This window comes from Chiloscyllium plagiosum, chromosome 5, assembly GCF_004010195.1.
Source record: "Chiloscyllium plagiosum isolate BGI_BamShark_2017 chromosome 5, ASM401019v2, whole genome shotgun sequence".
In the NCBI taxonomy this organism is placed as follows: Eukaryota; Metazoa; Chordata; class Chondrichthyes; order Orectolobiformes; family Hemiscylliidae; genus Chiloscyllium; species Chiloscyllium plagiosum.
In genome coordinates, this window is record NC_057714.1 from 120,374,803 (window position 1) to 120,392,137 (window position 17,335).

A 17,335-nucleotide genomic window follows, 5' to 3' on the forward strand; every position below is an offset into this window, starting at 1 on the left:
ACAACAGCAAGACAGTTAGTGAGCTCAGAGCATGACTCTGGCAGTGGCATCAAGGAGTCATCTTACAGAGAGGCGAGCATGAGGACCTGATATCAGGAGAGGCAACATTGGCAAAGATGTTTCATGCGGCTGCAGAAGCAATGGCAGTTCCTCGTGGCTATTGATGCTGTCTCCGGTGGTAGTGGTCTGCTTCACATCAGCATCACATCCCCGAATTCTACTGTATAGGTCAGCGGCGACTTTAGCATTGCCGTGGTTTCAGCACAGCATCAGATGGCCTGGGATTCCTTTGGGTAATTTTTGCAATTTCTTCCTTCTTGGGACAGCTTCTGCAGAGTCTTGCAGCCTAGGATTCCAGTGGGCCTGTGTAGTGGCCTTGCAGCACTATTGTCTTTTCCCAAACCCAGAAGCCATGAATTTAACGAAGATGAACTTTGTCTTAATTTTTATCTATGCTTTGTTATTAATATAGGTTCTGAAAGAGCACAGCAGTTCAGGCAGCATCCAAGGAGCTTCGAAATCGACATTTCGGGCAAAAGCCCTTCAGGTGGGGGAAGGGGAAATGAGGAAACTGTTGAAGTCGTCATGGTACAGCAGCTTAAACTTATCACTTTTTTGGTAAAAAAATACAAGTAACAATAAATGACTATTCTATTACCCTTCGTGAAGGTGACTACACTCATCTCTGTCCCATGACTCTCGATGCTCTGGTAAGGCAAAATAAGGTTTTTCCTTTTCTTTTAATCCAATCGTTATTAGAGTGGTTAGCAGAGTGATATGCTCGTCCTGTGAAGTGAGTGCGTTCAGGGAGAAATCAAATATCCCTGACGACTATGTTTGCAGGGAGTGGGTTTACCTGCAGCTCCTCTCATACTGCATGGATTTGTTAGAGTGGCACTTGGACTCAATTAGGAGTGTACAAGAGGCAGAAAGCTTTATAGATAGGTGTTTCAGAATGTGGGCACGCCAAGGGGTCAACCAGAAAATGGATGACCACCAGGCTAGAAGTACAGGAGTCCTCTGTGGCTATTCCCCTCTCAAATAAACATACCATCTTGGATACTTTTAGGGAGCTTGTTCTCTCAGGGGAAAGTAACAGCAGCAGTCAGATCAGTGACACCAGGACTGGCATGGTTATACAGCAAGGAAGGTTCAAGTGCAGGTGTGAGGTAGTGATAGGGGACTCTACCGACAGGGGCACAGGCATTTCTATGGCCACAAGCAAGACTCCAGGATGATGCGTTACTTTCCTGGTGCCAGGGTCAAGGATGTCTCTGATCTCGGTCCAAACCTAGAGCGCATTGGTTTAAGCTAAGAGGGGAAGATTTAAAAGGGATCTAAAAAGCAACTTTTTCACAGAAGGTGGTGTGTTCATGGAATGAACTGCTGGAGGAGTAGTGGGAGCTGATACAATTACAACATTTAAAAAGCGTTTGGATGGGTATATGAATAGAGGTTTAGAGGTATATGGGCTAAATGCTGGCAAATGTAACCAGATTAATTTAGGAATCTGGTCGACATGTTCGATTTGGACCGAAGGATCTGTTTTCACGCTGTACAGCTCTCTATGAGTCTAAGTACTGCCAAACCTGCTGAGTTTTTGAAGCAATTTTATTTTCAATAAGGAAGCACTGGAGTTCTAAAATACAGAAACAACTCCACACCATCTGCGACAGCACTTTAGCTGTAGACAGCCACAAGACCATAAGAAAATAAGAACTGAAGTAGGCTGTTCGATCCCTTGAGCCCATTCCCCCAGTCATTACGTGACAATAAATAAATTCAATTCAACATTCCTCACACCCACCTGCTCCAATTGCCTGCTTATTCCCTGTAACCTTTGATCAAGAATTTATATGTTTGTGACAGCCATAAATATACAGATGGACTTTGCTCCCTTGGCTCTCTGTGGCATACAGTCCCCGAGAGAGAAAACTCCCCCTCATCTCAATGTCAAATTGGCACCTCTTTGTTCTGAGACTATGCCCTCTGATCCCATACTCCCCCATGAGTGGAAAACATCCTCTCAGCATTTAAGCCCCCTAAGATTCCTAGATGCTTCAATGAGATCAGTATGTATTGAAATTCTTAAGAATGAGAGGAGTCCCAACCTGCCCAATCTTTGCTCATAAGACAGCCCCTCCATACAAGGATCATCTAAGTGAACTTGCTCTTAACTGGCTCCAATGAAACAATACCTTTCCTTAAGCAAGGGGACCAAAATGCTTACAGTACTGCAGATACGGTCTGACCAACAGCTTGTCCAGTTGCAGTAAGATTTTCCTACTCTTGTACTCCAACTACCTGGAAACAAGGGCCAACATTCCATTAGCGTTCCAGATTACTCACTGCACCTGTCTGCTAGCTTTGTGTTTCTTGCTCAAGTATTTCCAAGATCCTTTGGTGTTGTTGTTTTCTGCAGTTTCTCTATTTAAATAATGCTGTTCTTTGTTCTCCCTTTGTTCTCTAACTTCACATTTTCCAAAATTATACTCCATTTGCCAACTTTTTGCCCACTTACTTAACCTAACAATATCTCTGTATACTTTCTGCATCCCTCTCAAATTTCCTTTTCGCCCATTTTTATGGTGTCTGCAAATTTGGTTTCAGCACATTAACCTCTGCTCTTCAAGCCATTAATATGTATTGTATTCAAATCCTCTCACTATGAAAGCCAACATAACATTTGTTTTTGTGTACACCAGCTACTGAAGGTAATCATGCAAGTGGTCAGGGACACCCAGGCCTTATGGCGCATTTCCCCCTTCTCAATTTATGGCGATACAGATAATAATCTGGCTTCCTATTTTAAGTGACTAAGCACATAGCATCACATTTACCTACATTATACTGCATCTGCCATGCATTTCCTGAACTCATGCAGCTTGTCCAAATCACACTGAAGCAACTCTGCATTTTCCACAGGGCTTTGTGTTTCCTCCAAATGTGGAGATATTACCTTTAGTTCCCCCATCTAAATTGTTAATGTACATTCTGAAGAGCTGGGGTCCTAGCAATGATCACTGCAATACCCCATTAATCATTCGAAAAAAGGCCCATTTATTCATTTTTGTTTCCTATCTGCCAAAGAGCTTCCTATCCATTTCAATACACGACTGCAAATCCCATGTTATGGATTTCAGATGTCACGCTTCTTTAATTTCAAACTGTTGAGAAAATATGACAGACAATACCACAAGCCAGTGTAGTCTATTACCTGTAGAACAGATAGCGCACCGTTCTTTCCATATCCCGAACACACAACTATCTCCAAGTCAGGTTCAGGATTATTCTGAAACTAAAATGAGACGTAAGGTGAAACAGAATGCTACCGCAGAAGATTTCAAATCTCACCATTTGCATTTAAAACCTTTCATAACGCTGTCAAACTCCAGCAGGGGTGTATTTTTCCAGTTCACTTTCTTTTATAAATACCATATCTCCCCTGCAGGTGGCAGTGTCTTTCATAAATACCATATCTCCCCTGCAGGCGACAGTGTCGGGGGTGTTGGAGAGGGTGTGTGCACGCTGAACTGTCAAGTGCCTAGGGCAAGCAGCTGACTCTGTTTCACAACAATCCAGTAGAGGGACTATTTTCGCTTCTAGCTCAAAAGTTAAGGCAACAAAAGATAATGTCCATAAATTGTACAACTTCAATTTGGGACAGCATCTTCTTGATAGACCTCCCAAAAACTGTGGAATTAATGGCAAGCTTCACAACTTGCACCAATTTAAGTAGTGAAACTGGACTGGCAACCACAAACCAATAATTTGACAGTTGCTAGCTTGAACACGCCCAATTTTACATAAATTTGCATAAGCCTGAACCAGCAAAGGAGAAAAGATTCTAAACTCTTGCTACCTAGGTCCGTCAACTGCATCTCCTCCAAACTTTGATTTGACCTGGAAAGGTCTCAGCTTGGTTCCCTTGATCAGTTGGGACCAGCTAGTCATCACACAAATCTCCACACCCCCACCCTGTCAATGTTGTTGCATAACTGTTATTTTTCACAGCTGATTCACACTCACCTCTTCAGAAAGGAAAGCAGGTTCTCCCATTGAGGCATTTACACAAGGGCCAATGTTCAATATACTGTCACAGACCTGCAGAAAGATACGAGGGAAATCAGTCAGTGCAGGCAGCTTAAACTCTGGAGCAATCAACATCAGTGCCGCCTTGTTGAAATTTGTTTTGTACGGCTTTTATTGTCGATGCCTAAGTGAATATATTAAATAAGAATACCACATTGTTTCAGCATTGCAATTTACTTGGCTATTTCACTTTGAACATTCTTCTCAACTACTTTCTTCAATTACAAAATTTTCTTTTTTTCCCCCCATGAAGCTTGGTGTTTTCTTTATACTTCTTTTCAAAAATGACTATCACTACCTGATATTTCCACACAAGGTGAACAAGGAGTGCAAATTCACACATTGTTTGTTTGCAGCCAATCTTCAAGCCTGCTGGTACAACTGTACGTTTGCTCTTGTCATATGGAGATGGAATCCCATTGAACACCTTTAATCTGTTTAAGCAACCTTCGCCTTGCTTTATCTTGAAATAGTATTCATCCAATTGTGCAAGAAAGCAAAATACTTGAGTTTACTCCAGTAACATCCAGATGTTAACCTTACTGCCACCAATTTGTCACCTCATAAGATAGGTTTGGCCACAATAACAGCCAAATAGCCAAGGGAATGACGTGGGCCATGAGGGAGCAGGACCTTGTTGAAGCTGTCTGCCACAGCAACAAACTGGCCTAAAGAGCGGGGATTGATTTTTCTATGAAGCATTGAGAAGCCCAGCCTCTTCAACAAAACCACTTTCTAAGTACTGGGCTTCATTCCACATGGACTTGAATAGCTAATAACACCATAATACATAGGAGCAGAAGCAAGGCCATTCGGCCCATCGAGTCCACTCCGCCATTCAATCATGGCTGATGGGCATTTCAACTCCACTTACCCGCATTCTCCCCGTAGCCCTTAATTCCTTGTGACATCAAGAACTTATCAATCTCTGCCTTGAAGACATTTAGCGTCCCAGCCTCCACTGCACTCTGTGGCAATGAATTCCACAGGCCCACCACTCTCTGGCTGAAGAAATGTCTCCGCATTTCTGTTCTGAATTTACCCCCTCTAATTCTAAGGCTGTGTCCACGGGTCCTAGTCTCCTCGCCTAACGGAAACAATTTCCTAGCGTCCACCCTCTCCAAGCCATGTATTATCTTGTAAGTTTCTATTAGATCTCCCCTTAATCTTCTAAACTCCAATGAATACAATCCCTAATCTAGATGAACAGTATCTCAATGAGTCCACATGCATGTGAAGAGATTTTAATTGTTTGAACAATGTGTTTAGTCATATAATTGCACAATTCTATCACCACTTTTTCTGTCAATTAGTACAAGTGTATTTGTGGGAATTTTGACAACGAAGCAGCTTTCACACCTGCAATATGTTTTCAACATTTGTTTGACTACCAAACATTATCAAACAGTGAAGAAAATCACAATATCCCTGTGTTCATGCCAACTATTACCTGAAGTTATGCTGCAGTTGTACAGGACGTTGGCGAGGCCACAGTTAATGTATTATGTTCAGTTTGGTCACCTTGACATCGGAAGAATGTTATTAAACTGGAAAAAAGTGTAGAAGAAATTTACAAGGATGCCAGGACTCGAGGATCTGAGTTATCTGGAGAGAGTGGACAAACTAGGACTTGTTTCTTTCGAGGGTAAAAGACTGACAGAGGATCTTATAGAAGTGCATAAGATCATGAGAGGCATGGATAGGGTGAATGCACTCAGTCTTTTTTCCAGGGTTGGGGAATTGCGGATTAGAGGGCATCAGTTTAAGGTTAGAGGAACAGAATAAAAGGCAACCTGAAGGGCAATTTTTTTTTAAAACAGAAGATGGTACACATATGGAATGAGCTGCCAGCGGAAGTGAATGAGGTGAGGACATTAACAACATTTAAAAGGCATTCAGACAAATACATGGTGAGATAAAGTTAGAAGGAACTGGGCCAAGTGCAGGGAAATGGGTTTAGCATGAATGGACATTTTGGTCAGCATGGACCAGTTTGGGGCAAAGGGCCTGTCTCTGTTCTGTAGGACACTATGGCTCTAATTTGAGATAGCAGGCCAGTTAGCCTGAGCTCGGTCATTGGTAAGATTTTGGAATCCATTATTAAGAATAAGATTGAGTACTACTAGGACATACATGGTAAAACAGGACTGAATCAGCATGGCTTTGTCAAGGATAAGTCATGTCTTACAAATCCACCAGGAGGTAATGAGCAAGTTAGACAAAGGAGAGCCACTGGACTTGATGTATTGATTTTCAGAAGGGCTTTGGCAAGTTACCTCTCACAAAGCTACTAAATAAAAGAAAAGCCCACGTTAGGGACAAGGTACTGCTATGAATAGAGAGCTGACTGACTGGCAGAAGGCAGAGAGTAGGAATAAAGAGGTCTTTTTAAGGGTAGCAGTTGGTGAATTGTGGAGTTTAGAATGGATTTGGCCCAACAAGTCCACACTGACCGTCCAAAGAACAACCCACCCAGACCCATTCTTCTACCGTATATTTACCCCTGACTAATGCACCTTACACTATGAGGCAATTAAGCATGGCTAATTCACCTGACTTGCACATCTTTGTGCATGGGAGGAAACCAGAGCACCCGGAGAAACCCGCGGAGACGCAAGGAGAATGCGCAAACTCCACACAGTTGCCTGAGGAGAGAATCGAACTCGGGTCCCTGGTGCTGTAAGGCAGCAGTGCTAACCACTGAGCCACTGTGCCACCACAACTGCAAGAATTCTGTAGGAGTCAGTGTTGGAACCACAACCACTCACATCATACAATAACAATCTGGGCAAGGAAATTGAAGGCACTGTTGTTAAATTTGCAGATGACACAAAGATAGGTGGGAGGCAGGTAGAGTTGAAGCAGGAGGCTGCAGAAGGATGGACAGGCTAGCAGAGTGGGCAAAGTAGTGGATGAAGTGATAGATGGAATACAATTTAGGAAAGTGAGATGTTATGTCCTTTGGTAGGGAGAATAGAGGCAATGACTATTTTCCAAATGGGAGGAGTTTTAGAAATCTGAAGGACAAAGAGACTTGGGAGTCATAGTTCAGGATTCTCTTAGAGTTAACATGCAAGTTCAGTTGACAGTTAGGAAGGCAAATGTAATGTCAGCATTCAATTCAAGAGGGCGAGGATACAAAAGCAGAGATGTACTTCTGAAGCCTTATGTCTCCAATCAGACTGCATTTACAATATTGCGAGCAGTTTTGGGCACCGTATCTAAGAATGGACGTGTTGGTCTTGGGGAGGGGAAATCCAATGGAGAATTTACAAAAATGCTTCCCTGGGCTGAGGGCTTGTCATATGTGACGCGGTTATGGACTCTGGGTCTGCACTTGCGAGTTTAGAAGGATGAGGGGGGGATCTTTTCGAAACATTTCAGAACACTGACGGGCTTGGATAGAGCGGATGTGGAGATGTTTTCACTTGTAGAAGAGACAAGGACTTGAAGGCACCGGCTCAGTGTGAAGGGACCACCCATTAGAACTGAGATGAAAAGGAATTTCTTCAGCCAGAGGGTGGTTAATCTGTAAAACTCACTGCCACAGAGGGCTGTGGAGGCCAAGTTGTTGAGTGTATTTAAGACTGGAGATAATTATGTTCTTGATTGGCAAGGGTTTACCAATTAAGTTTAGAAACATACAGCCATGTCAAAGCAAATTCGAAGGAACAGAATTCGACATTCAGCCCAATGTCTTATGGTCTTAGCAGTTTCAGGAGTAACTCTGACCAATCTTCAACCCCACTCCCCACAATGTAAAAAGCCAAACAACCAAATTTGAAACCATGATGCATCATTGCACAAATCAGCACAAATTATGTTAATGTTCCAAGTTCCTTAGGGACACAAAGATCAAAACAACAGAAGCAGTCTAAAATCAATGAACAGATTTCTGAACCATTCCCCTTCACCTCTGCCTTTCAAAAAGGCGGCAGTGACTCAGTGGCAAGCACTATTGCCTCACAGCACCAGGGACTTGGGTTTGATACCCATCTCAAGTGACTATGTGGAGTTGCACATTCTCCCAGTGTCTGCATGGGTTTCCTCCCACAATCCAAAGATGTGCAAGTCAGGTGAATTGGCCATGCTAAATTGCCCATAGTGTTAGGTGCATTAGTCAGGGGTAAATATAGGATAGGAGAAATGGATCTGGGTAGGTTATTCTTCGGAGGGCCGGTGTGGACTTGTTGGGCCTTAAGGAATCTAATCTAACCTAAAAGACCCATCTGTCATAAATGAGAGCTACATACTATTTACACCATCACAGTGGGGTAGGAATGCTGTTAGCATCTATCCATCTCAAGCAAGATATGAACTGTGACCTGCATGTGCATCACTTCATAGAATATAGAAAATAGAACATAGAAGAATACTGCGCAGTACAGGCCCCTTCGGCCCTCGATGTTGCGCCGATCCAAACCCACCTAACCTACACTAGCCCACTATCCTCCATATGCCTATCCAATGCCCGCTTAAATGCCCATAATGAGGGAGAGTCCACCACTGCTACTGGCAGGGCATTCCATGAACTCACGACTCGCTGAGTAAAGAACCTACCCCTAACATCTTCCTATACCTACCCCCCCCAACTCACCCTCAATGCCATATCTCCGTATTTTCTGCAGTAGCCTACCATGGGGAACGTTATCAAACGCCTTACTAAAATCCATATATACCACATCTACCGCTTTCCCCTCATCAACCTCCTTCGTCACCTTTTCAAAGAATTCAATAAGGTTTGTGAGGCACGACTTGCCCTTCACAAAACCTTGCTGACTATCCTTGATCACATTATTCCTATCCAGATGTTCATAAATCCTATCCCTTACAATTCTCTCTAAGACTTTGCCCACAACAGAAGTGAAGCTCACCGGCCTATAGTTACTAGGGTTATCCCTACTCCCCTTTTTGAACAAGGGGACCACATTTGCTATCCTCCAGTCTTCTGGGACTACTCCTGTAGACAAAGAGGACATAAAAATCAAGGCCAATGGCTCTGCAATCTCCTCCCTTGCTTCCCAGAGAATCCTAGGATAAATGCCATCAGGCCCAGGGGACTTATCTATTTTCACCTTTTCCAGGATTTCCAATACCTCTTCTCTACATACCTCAAAGCCATCCATTCTACTTATTTGTGCCTCAGTATTCTCATCGACAACAATGCCCTGTTCCTGAGTGAATACTGAAGAAAAGTATTCATTCAGTGTCTCCCCAATCTCTTCCGCCTCCACACGCAACTTCCCCCTACTATCCTTGACTGGACCTATTCCTACCCTAGTCATTCTTTTATTCCTAACATACCTATAGAAAGCCTTAGGGTTTTCCCTAATCCTACCGACTAAGGACCTTTCATGTCCCCTCCTTGCTGCTTTTTGCTCTCTCTTCAGGTCCTTCCTGGCTACCCTATAACTCTCAATCGCCCCAATTGTACCTTCACGTCTCATCTTGAGATAGGCTGCCCTCTTCCATTTAACAAGGGATTCCAATTCCTTATTAAACCACGGCTCCCTCGCACGACCCTTTCCTTCCTGCCTGACAGGTACATAATTATCAAGGACACTCAATAGTTGTTCCTTGAACAAGCTCCACATATCAATTACGCCCTTGCCTTGCAGCTTACTTTTCCGAGCCACACATCCTAAGTCATGCCTCACTGCATCATAATTTCCCTGCCCCCAGCTATAACTCTTGTCCTGTAGTGCACACTTATCCCTCTCCATCACGAGAGTAAAAATCACCGAATTATGGTCGCTATCCCCAAAGTGCTCACCTACCTTTAATTCTAACACCTGGCCTGGTTCATTACCCAGAACCAAATCCTGTATGGCCTCACCTCTTGTTGGCCTGTCTACATATTGTGTCAGGAAACCCTCCTGCACACATTGGGCAAACACTGACCCATCTAACGAACTTGAGCTATAGCTTTCCCAATCAATATCAGGAAAGCTAAAGTCCCCCATAACAACCACCTTATTACTTTCACTCTTCTCTTGAATCATCCTCGCAATCCTTTCTTCTACATTTCTAGGACTATTAGGAGGCCTGTAAAAGACTGACTCTTAACAGGGTGAGCTCAGCTTTCCTATTCCTAACCTCAGCCCAAACTACCTCAGATGGCGAGTCTTCATCCATCGTCCTTTCCACAGCTGCAATACTATCTTTGACAAGCAATGCCACACCTCCCCCTCTTTTACCCCCACCTCTGACCCTACTAAAACATTTAAACTTCCATATTGAACATAGTCTGTTGTGGCTGTAGAGGCCAATTTGTAAATGACAGTCTCTTCAGCAGTGTCCAAATGAATAGTGCTAATCTGAGGTCAATTTGTGTTTTTACCTTCCGATGGTCTCTACTTCCAACATCCAGTCATTTCTTTTATCCTTTGACCATGTATCCCCTGACCGCTCAACTCCTGGTACTAAAGTCATCAGCAAGGATTTCCCATTTATCTGGCTCCGATCTTGGCCAACCAGAGGTCTGCCTTGCAGACATCCATATATCACAGACGGGGGGATGACCCATAGGCTCACCATGTGGGCATCTCTTTGAGAATATGGCCATCACCCATTCAGCTTATATGATTGAGCCAACAAAGTTGCCGCTTACATGAGAAGACAAACATGCTGGGGATCCTACATGTGAGTGGGCTTCCATTTTCAGGACTGCATCCTTACTCCCCCTCCCACTCCACCAAGGACATGCAAGTCCTTCGACTTCTCCATCGCCAGACCATAGCAACACGACGGTTGGAGGAAGAGCGCCTCATCTTCTGCCTTCGAACCCTCCAACCACAAGGGATGAACTCAGATTTCTCCAGTTTCCTCATTTCCCCTCCCCCCACCTTGTCTCAGTCAAATCCCTTGAACTCAGCGCCGCCTTCCTTGGATGCTGCCTGACCTGCTGCGCTTTTCCAGCAACACATTTTCAGCTCTGATCTCCAGCATCTGCAGCCCTCACTTTCTCCTATCAGGAGATTCCCAGTATTCATCTGCAGTAGCAAAATGCTAATTTTTTTTTTTTAAAAAGTGCAATACCCAAACCAGAATGCGATAAATACATTCTCTCTTGGCCTACAGATTCAGGTTTCTCTGCTCATTTGAACCATATATATCATACAAGAGGCTGGAGGAAAACCTAGGATTTGTCCAAACCAAATTTCCCAGATGAGTTAACTTACAACATTACTTCACCACAAGGAGAAAGTGAGGACTGCAGATGCTGGGGATCAGAGCTTAAAAATGTGTTGCTGGAAAAGCACAGCAGGTCAGGCAGCATCAAAGGAGTAGGAGAATCGACGTTTCGGACATAAGCCCTTCTTCAGGAATTCACCACAAGGGTTCAGGATGATTTCAACTAAAGGCCCAAATTGCCCTCCAGTTTCACTATATTTCCTTTGTTTATTTATGTCGTCTTTGACATTGTCAGGAGCTTCTGCCTCAGTATCACAAAACGTACCCAGTGCTATGGCAGCCGAAGCACTGAAATTAGTAATCATAATATTCCATTTTCCCTCAAACCCACATACCTCAACATTCCTTCATGAAAATTATACTGTTAAAGTAAATTAAAACATAGAACATAACAGCGCAGTACAGACCCTTTGGCCCTTGATGTTGCGCCAACCTGTGAAACCAATCTGAAGTCCATCCAACCTACACTATTCTATTTTCATCCATATGTCTATCCAATGATCATTTAAATGCCCTTAAAGTTGGCATTTGTGAATACCGATCTGCAGATTTACACACTGAATTACAGATGCAATTATAAAAGTGGTGTTATGTCACCTTAAGCATTAATCAGGTGGAAACTTTGAACATATCAGAGGCGTTCCGTCCTCCTACAGATCTGACATCCAGTAAATCAGACCTTACCTCAAAAGAATAGGTAGCCAGCTGAGTGCCAGATTGAGCCTCGTTCCCATACACTTCAATCTCATCCATCTCATCCAGTAAAGCAACATCACCAGCTGGAACACAACAGAAACATAATCAAGGAGTTCATGCTTGCTTTCTTTTCCTGCAGCTATTCCCCCACTCCCACTATAACATGTCACGTTACTCAGTATGTGTAAGCTGGCAACATAACAGTCAATTGCTCGCGTGTGTGAAAGAGGACAGATGGATGACAAAGAATTGACTATCACATTTCCTGCCCTTGTCAATCTTTGGTAGGAGGCAAATGAAAAGAGAAAAATAGTAGAATTCTGTCATCAAACCACATAACATTAATTTAAATAATACTTGCTTTTTAATTCAAAAATACCTTAGAGGACAGTTCACTGTATGTTACCCTGGTAGCTCGGGTCCAATCCTCAGAAAAGTGATTAAAAATTACTGATTTGTAAAGAAACTAAATGTGACAAGGAAAAAACACATTTTCACAAGCGAGTAATTTATGCCTTGAATGCTCTTCCTGGAAGCATGGTGCAGACAGGTTCAATACTGATGTTCAAGAGGGAACTGGATGATTATTTAAACGGAGATAACGTGCAGTACTATGGAGGACAGGACAAAGAATGACACTAAGTATAATACTTGATCGGAACAGTGGCCCAGGCAGGATGGCCTGAATAGTCTCCTTCTACATTGTAACAATTCTGTGATCCAATGGGTTACTCACCAATCCAACCTGCTGACAAATCCAGACGCTTCTTTTTATTTGGTGGTTCATCCTGCAGAATGAAATAAATCCAACCCAAAATCAAATTATTTCTGGCATCAGAAAGAATGGCTGTTTCAATTACTGCCCAAAATCCACAGTACATCCTACTTTGCTGTTCCATTCCCTTCTGTTCATGCCTTTTAAAAAAGCCTTCTCCAGAGGGGACAGACTCTTGAGATGGAAACACTATGAGGAGTTCCAGTCACCTTCTCTAATATCACTGAGTGTTCGCCGTTTGAACTTGTGGTTAAGCAATTTTAGCTGGATAATCAAAACCAATGAATTTAAAGTGGAGCTCAACCAGCCCTCACCTAACAGAATCAAATATAAAGAACCCAGAAGGATGCGAATTGACCCAGAAAACATGTGCTGGCTCTTCTGAAGAGCTAGTGAATTAGTTCTATGCACCCGTGACCAAGTAGCTTTGCAAATGTTTCCTTTTCAAGTATAAACCCAACTTCCTTTCCAAAGTTACTAATGACTATGGACTCACTATTCTTCAAGCAACTCAAAACCTCAATTGTTGCATCACATTCTGCCCACACTAGCTTCCAAAAGGAGCAATTACACCCCCCGCCACCACCTGAATTCAAAGTAATTATTTCCTTTTCAGATACAAATCAAATTTCTTATCAAATTGAAGCCATCTCCAACACTTTCATGTGGTACATCCCAGACTCTAACCGCTCATCCTTTAACTATTACCTCAAGTCTGTGTCTACTTGTTCTTGATCCTTCCACTAATGGGAAGTGTTTCCTCATTAATTCTGTTCAGACCTTGTGTGATTGTGAGTACCTTTATCAAATTTCCTCTCCTCCCTCAACCTCTTAAAATTTATCTTCAACATTGAAGCTCCTCATTCCTAAGGTCATTCTTAGGAATCTTTGCTGCACTTTGTATAAAGCCTTCATATATTTCATGACGTGTAGCCCCCAGAACTGCACACTTGTTTCAGCTTCCAAAAGAATAGAACTCTTTATTTTGTAATCTACGTTATTGTTAGTGAAGCCTGTGATAGTCTATGCTTTTCACTCATTTATGGGATATGGCATCATTGGCTGAGTCAATATTTTCTGCCCATCATCCATTACCTTTGAGATCCTGGTGAAACATTCTTGAACCAAAGCAGTCCAGGGTAGGTACACCACAATACTGTTATGGAGTGAGTTTCAGGATTTTAACCTGGTGACAACTAACGGAATGGCTATATATTTCCAAGTCAGAACGTTGAGTGACTTTGAAGGGAACTTGTAGATGATGGTGTTTGCTGCCCTTCTTCTAGATGGCATCATGAATGTGGAAGAGGCTAAGGAGCCTTGTTTTGCTTTAGGACCCACACACAACCTGCCTTGCCTTCTCCACAGATACAATCAGGCCCCGCTGCTCCTGGACCCCCTCTAGAATTGTACACTGCAAACGTCACCTCTTTATTTTCTGTATGAATGATTTTGGACTGAAATGGGAAAAGGACTACCTAAATGGATTTTGGAAGGGATTGCTCCACTTTTGAAATGCATTGTCACTGATGTTTAAACTTGTTGGTTGCATCTGTGGGGGAAGGTTACTGCAGAAAGTCTGGCACCAGGGAGCATACACAAATGATATTTGAAGGTGACTGGTCTATGCTGTGGTGCCCAGTTGCTGATGACAAAATTTGCCTGCCAACACCCTTCTGATTGGCTGTGTAGCTAAACAGATGTAGGTATGGCAAACAGATGTGGGCATGGGATCTCCGAAAGAGGACATGGTGCCTCTATCTCTCCTTGCAGTGAAAGCCTGAAGAAAGTCGGTTTATTTTCCTCACCAGTTGTTATAAATTGTGGCTTTTAGTCAATATTAAGTGATTTTGCAACTGTTAACCAGTTATTCTGTGCCTTTTACAAGAAGCTGAAAAGTATTAGAAGAGGGAGATTGACAAACAACAAGTCTTGACAAGTAGAAGGACCATCTCATTAAACCATATGGATGTGGGTCAGTAAACAGCATTCCCAGTTTTTCCCTTCACCCATTACACCAATTTTTTATTTTTTTTTTGCATGTCCATCTGACTGTATGTGCCCACAAGGGGAGTTTTATCAGGGGATTAAGAGATTTAACTAGTATAGTTACATGTTGATGATTCATAGTTGCTTAGTTGTAGCTAGAATCTGTTAGTTTAGAATAATTAGCAATGCTTGTTAAGTACAGAAATATGGTTTGTGCGTTGTTAACTCTAGCCTGAAAAAAGATAAATTAGGGACATTTACATAATTCATAAAATTTTTAACTTTTATGACAACTCCAGGAATAGCAGGGGGTAGTGCACTAAAATCAAGCCAAGTGAGGGGTGACAATTCTTTCCATGCTAAATTCATTAAGTAAACAAAAACTCTCATTTTCTGACAATGATTTCAAATGTTGGTTTCTGGCCCTCCACTTCGTTGCAGTGGTTTCCCCAATCTACATTGTCGAAACCATTCCATTTTGAATAATACAACAGTTTCATCATCAAGACACAAACATCCTATTTCATAACGAGCCAGTTTAACTGGTCAGCCACAGGCACAAGAGCTTAATTCTCTGATGGAAAACTCATTTCCTCACCACGTGTCCTTTCCATTATTTACATAAAGTCAAGAGTACAATGCGACACTCAGTAATTACTTGGATCTGAGCTGCAGCAACAATCCTAAAGAAATCCAGTGCTATCCTGGTTACCGCAGCTTGCTTTTTAAGTCACAATGTGGAGACACTGGTGTTGGGACTGGGGTGGACAAGTCACTTCACCTGACAAAGAAGCACCGCTCCAAAAGCTTGTGATTTCAAATAAAGCTGTTGGAACTATAACCTGGTGTTGTGTGACTTCTGACCTTGCTTTATTAGTAATCATTCCACCGGTCTTAACATCCAACAGCTCCATTCAGAATTGCAGATCAGAAATTCTAAAAGGAGGCTATTAAGCTGATGTCTGCACCAGCTTTCTGAATTAGAAGCTTGGTCATGCCCCGACTTTGTCTCCATTTTGCATAATAATCCGATTCCCCCTCAAATGCCTTGACTGAACCTGTCAGCACTCCCATATCTCCAACAAAAAAAAAATTAAGAGATCAACAATTTTAACAGATCCATTCAATTTCTTAAAGGCCTCATATTTCTCCAATTGAAGGGCTAATGGTACCATATTATTAAATATGCTTACAAGATATACAAAATCACTATTTAGCAATTACTGGAACCAAATATCTGCAGTTCCCTCTTTCTCTTAGTTAACTATTAGAACCAGTAAAATTGGTGTAATTTTTATTCTTTCAGTCCTACTTCTTGCAGAGTCCTTTTAAGCATAAATTCAAATATGAAATTCTTTCTGGGGGAGTGAATTCTGTTTTGCACTCATATCAACATCTTCCACTAATATTACTGGCTGAAGGAACTTTTCAAGCAGGCAGTTTCACTTGGTGAACTACATCGCAATCCAAATCTATTGACAGAGTTGTTGACAAAACTCGACAGCATTTGCAGTCTTCTGCTGATGCTTTCCAATCAAGAGGACAGAACTGTGATTTTTAATACCTGTTTCTCCCGATCCTTTCCAACATCCATTGGTGCTTCCTGCAATTTCTCTGTATATCTGAGCAACAGGGAGTTCCCCAAACGCGATCCAAGGAAAAGGTAACCTGGCTCCAACGTAGTCATCTGTGAACGGAGACAGGTCACATTCAGTCTAACCAGCACAGTCAATAATGAAAACTTTATCTTGTTCAACTCTCAAAAGCTAATGAAAATACACACTGAACAGGAATCTCAGTTTGATCAGCCTATGGTCAAACAAACAGAAGTGAGCAAGGCTGATGGATAATTCAATTTCAGTTATAAATGGTATAATATGGGCCAAAAGCGTTGCTTTGGGTAACAATACTGAATCCCAGGTAACCAAAAGTATTACAAACTTACGCAGGTGGTGAGGACACTGGCTGCTGCTTTGTCAAAATGGAATGCACGGACGCTCCTCATCCCATCTGTTATCAGGGTCAACACATAGCTGTAAGATGTTAACATTAAGATCCAGTTAGACACAAGCTCAGTTTGTCCAGCAAGCCCCTTTATTCGGAGACTCTACCTTGCGATCCTGGGATCTCCTATGAGGTGTAACATCCTCTCATTAGTTACCCTGTCAAGCCCTTTAAGAATCCCATATGATTTAATGAGATCACCTCTCATTCTTCTAAACTGTAATGAGTACAGACTCAACTGTTCAGCCTTTGCTCACAAGACAATTCCACTACACCGGGGATCATCCTAGTGAACCTTCTGTAAACAGCACCCAATGAAATAATATCTTTCCTTAAATAAGGAAACCAAACTGCTCTCAGCATTCCAGAAGTGGTCTCACCAGCACCTTGAACAATTGCAGTAAGATTTCCCCATTCATATATTCCAAACCCCTTAAAGGGCCTACGTTAGATTAGACTTCTGAGTACCTGCTACACTTGGGTGGTAGCTTTCTGTGTTCCATGCTTTTTGAGGTGGTGAAGATGATGATTGATGAGGGAAAACGATTGATGTTGTCTATATGGGACTTCAGTAAAGCCTTTGAC

General features: G+C 42.4%; 1 protein-coding gene across 2 annotated transcripts in view; it reads right to left on the reverse strand.

The window, feature by feature from the left end:
* The window catches only part of cpsf1 (cleavage and polyadenylation specific factor 1), a 161,230-nt gene that overhangs the window by 83,779 nt on the left and 60,116 nt on the right, over positions 1-17,335 (reverse strand). For both annotated transcript variants that reach the window (XM_043690937.1, XM_043690935.1), the window contains exons 11-16: positions 16,692-16,779; positions 16,311-16,433; positions 12,719-12,770; positions 11,971-12,065; positions 4,030-4,104; positions 3,218-3,298 (exon numbers count right to left, since the gene is read on the reverse strand). In XM_043690937.1, coding sequence (XP_043546872.1) covers positions 3,218-3,298; positions 4,030-4,104; positions 11,971-12,065; positions 12,719-12,770; positions 16,311-16,433; positions 16,692-16,779 — 514 coding nt within the window. The remainder of the gene's footprint in view (positions 1-3,217; positions 3,299-4,029; positions 4,105-11,970; positions 12,066-12,718; positions 12,771-16,310; positions 16,434-16,691; positions 16,780-17,335) is intronic.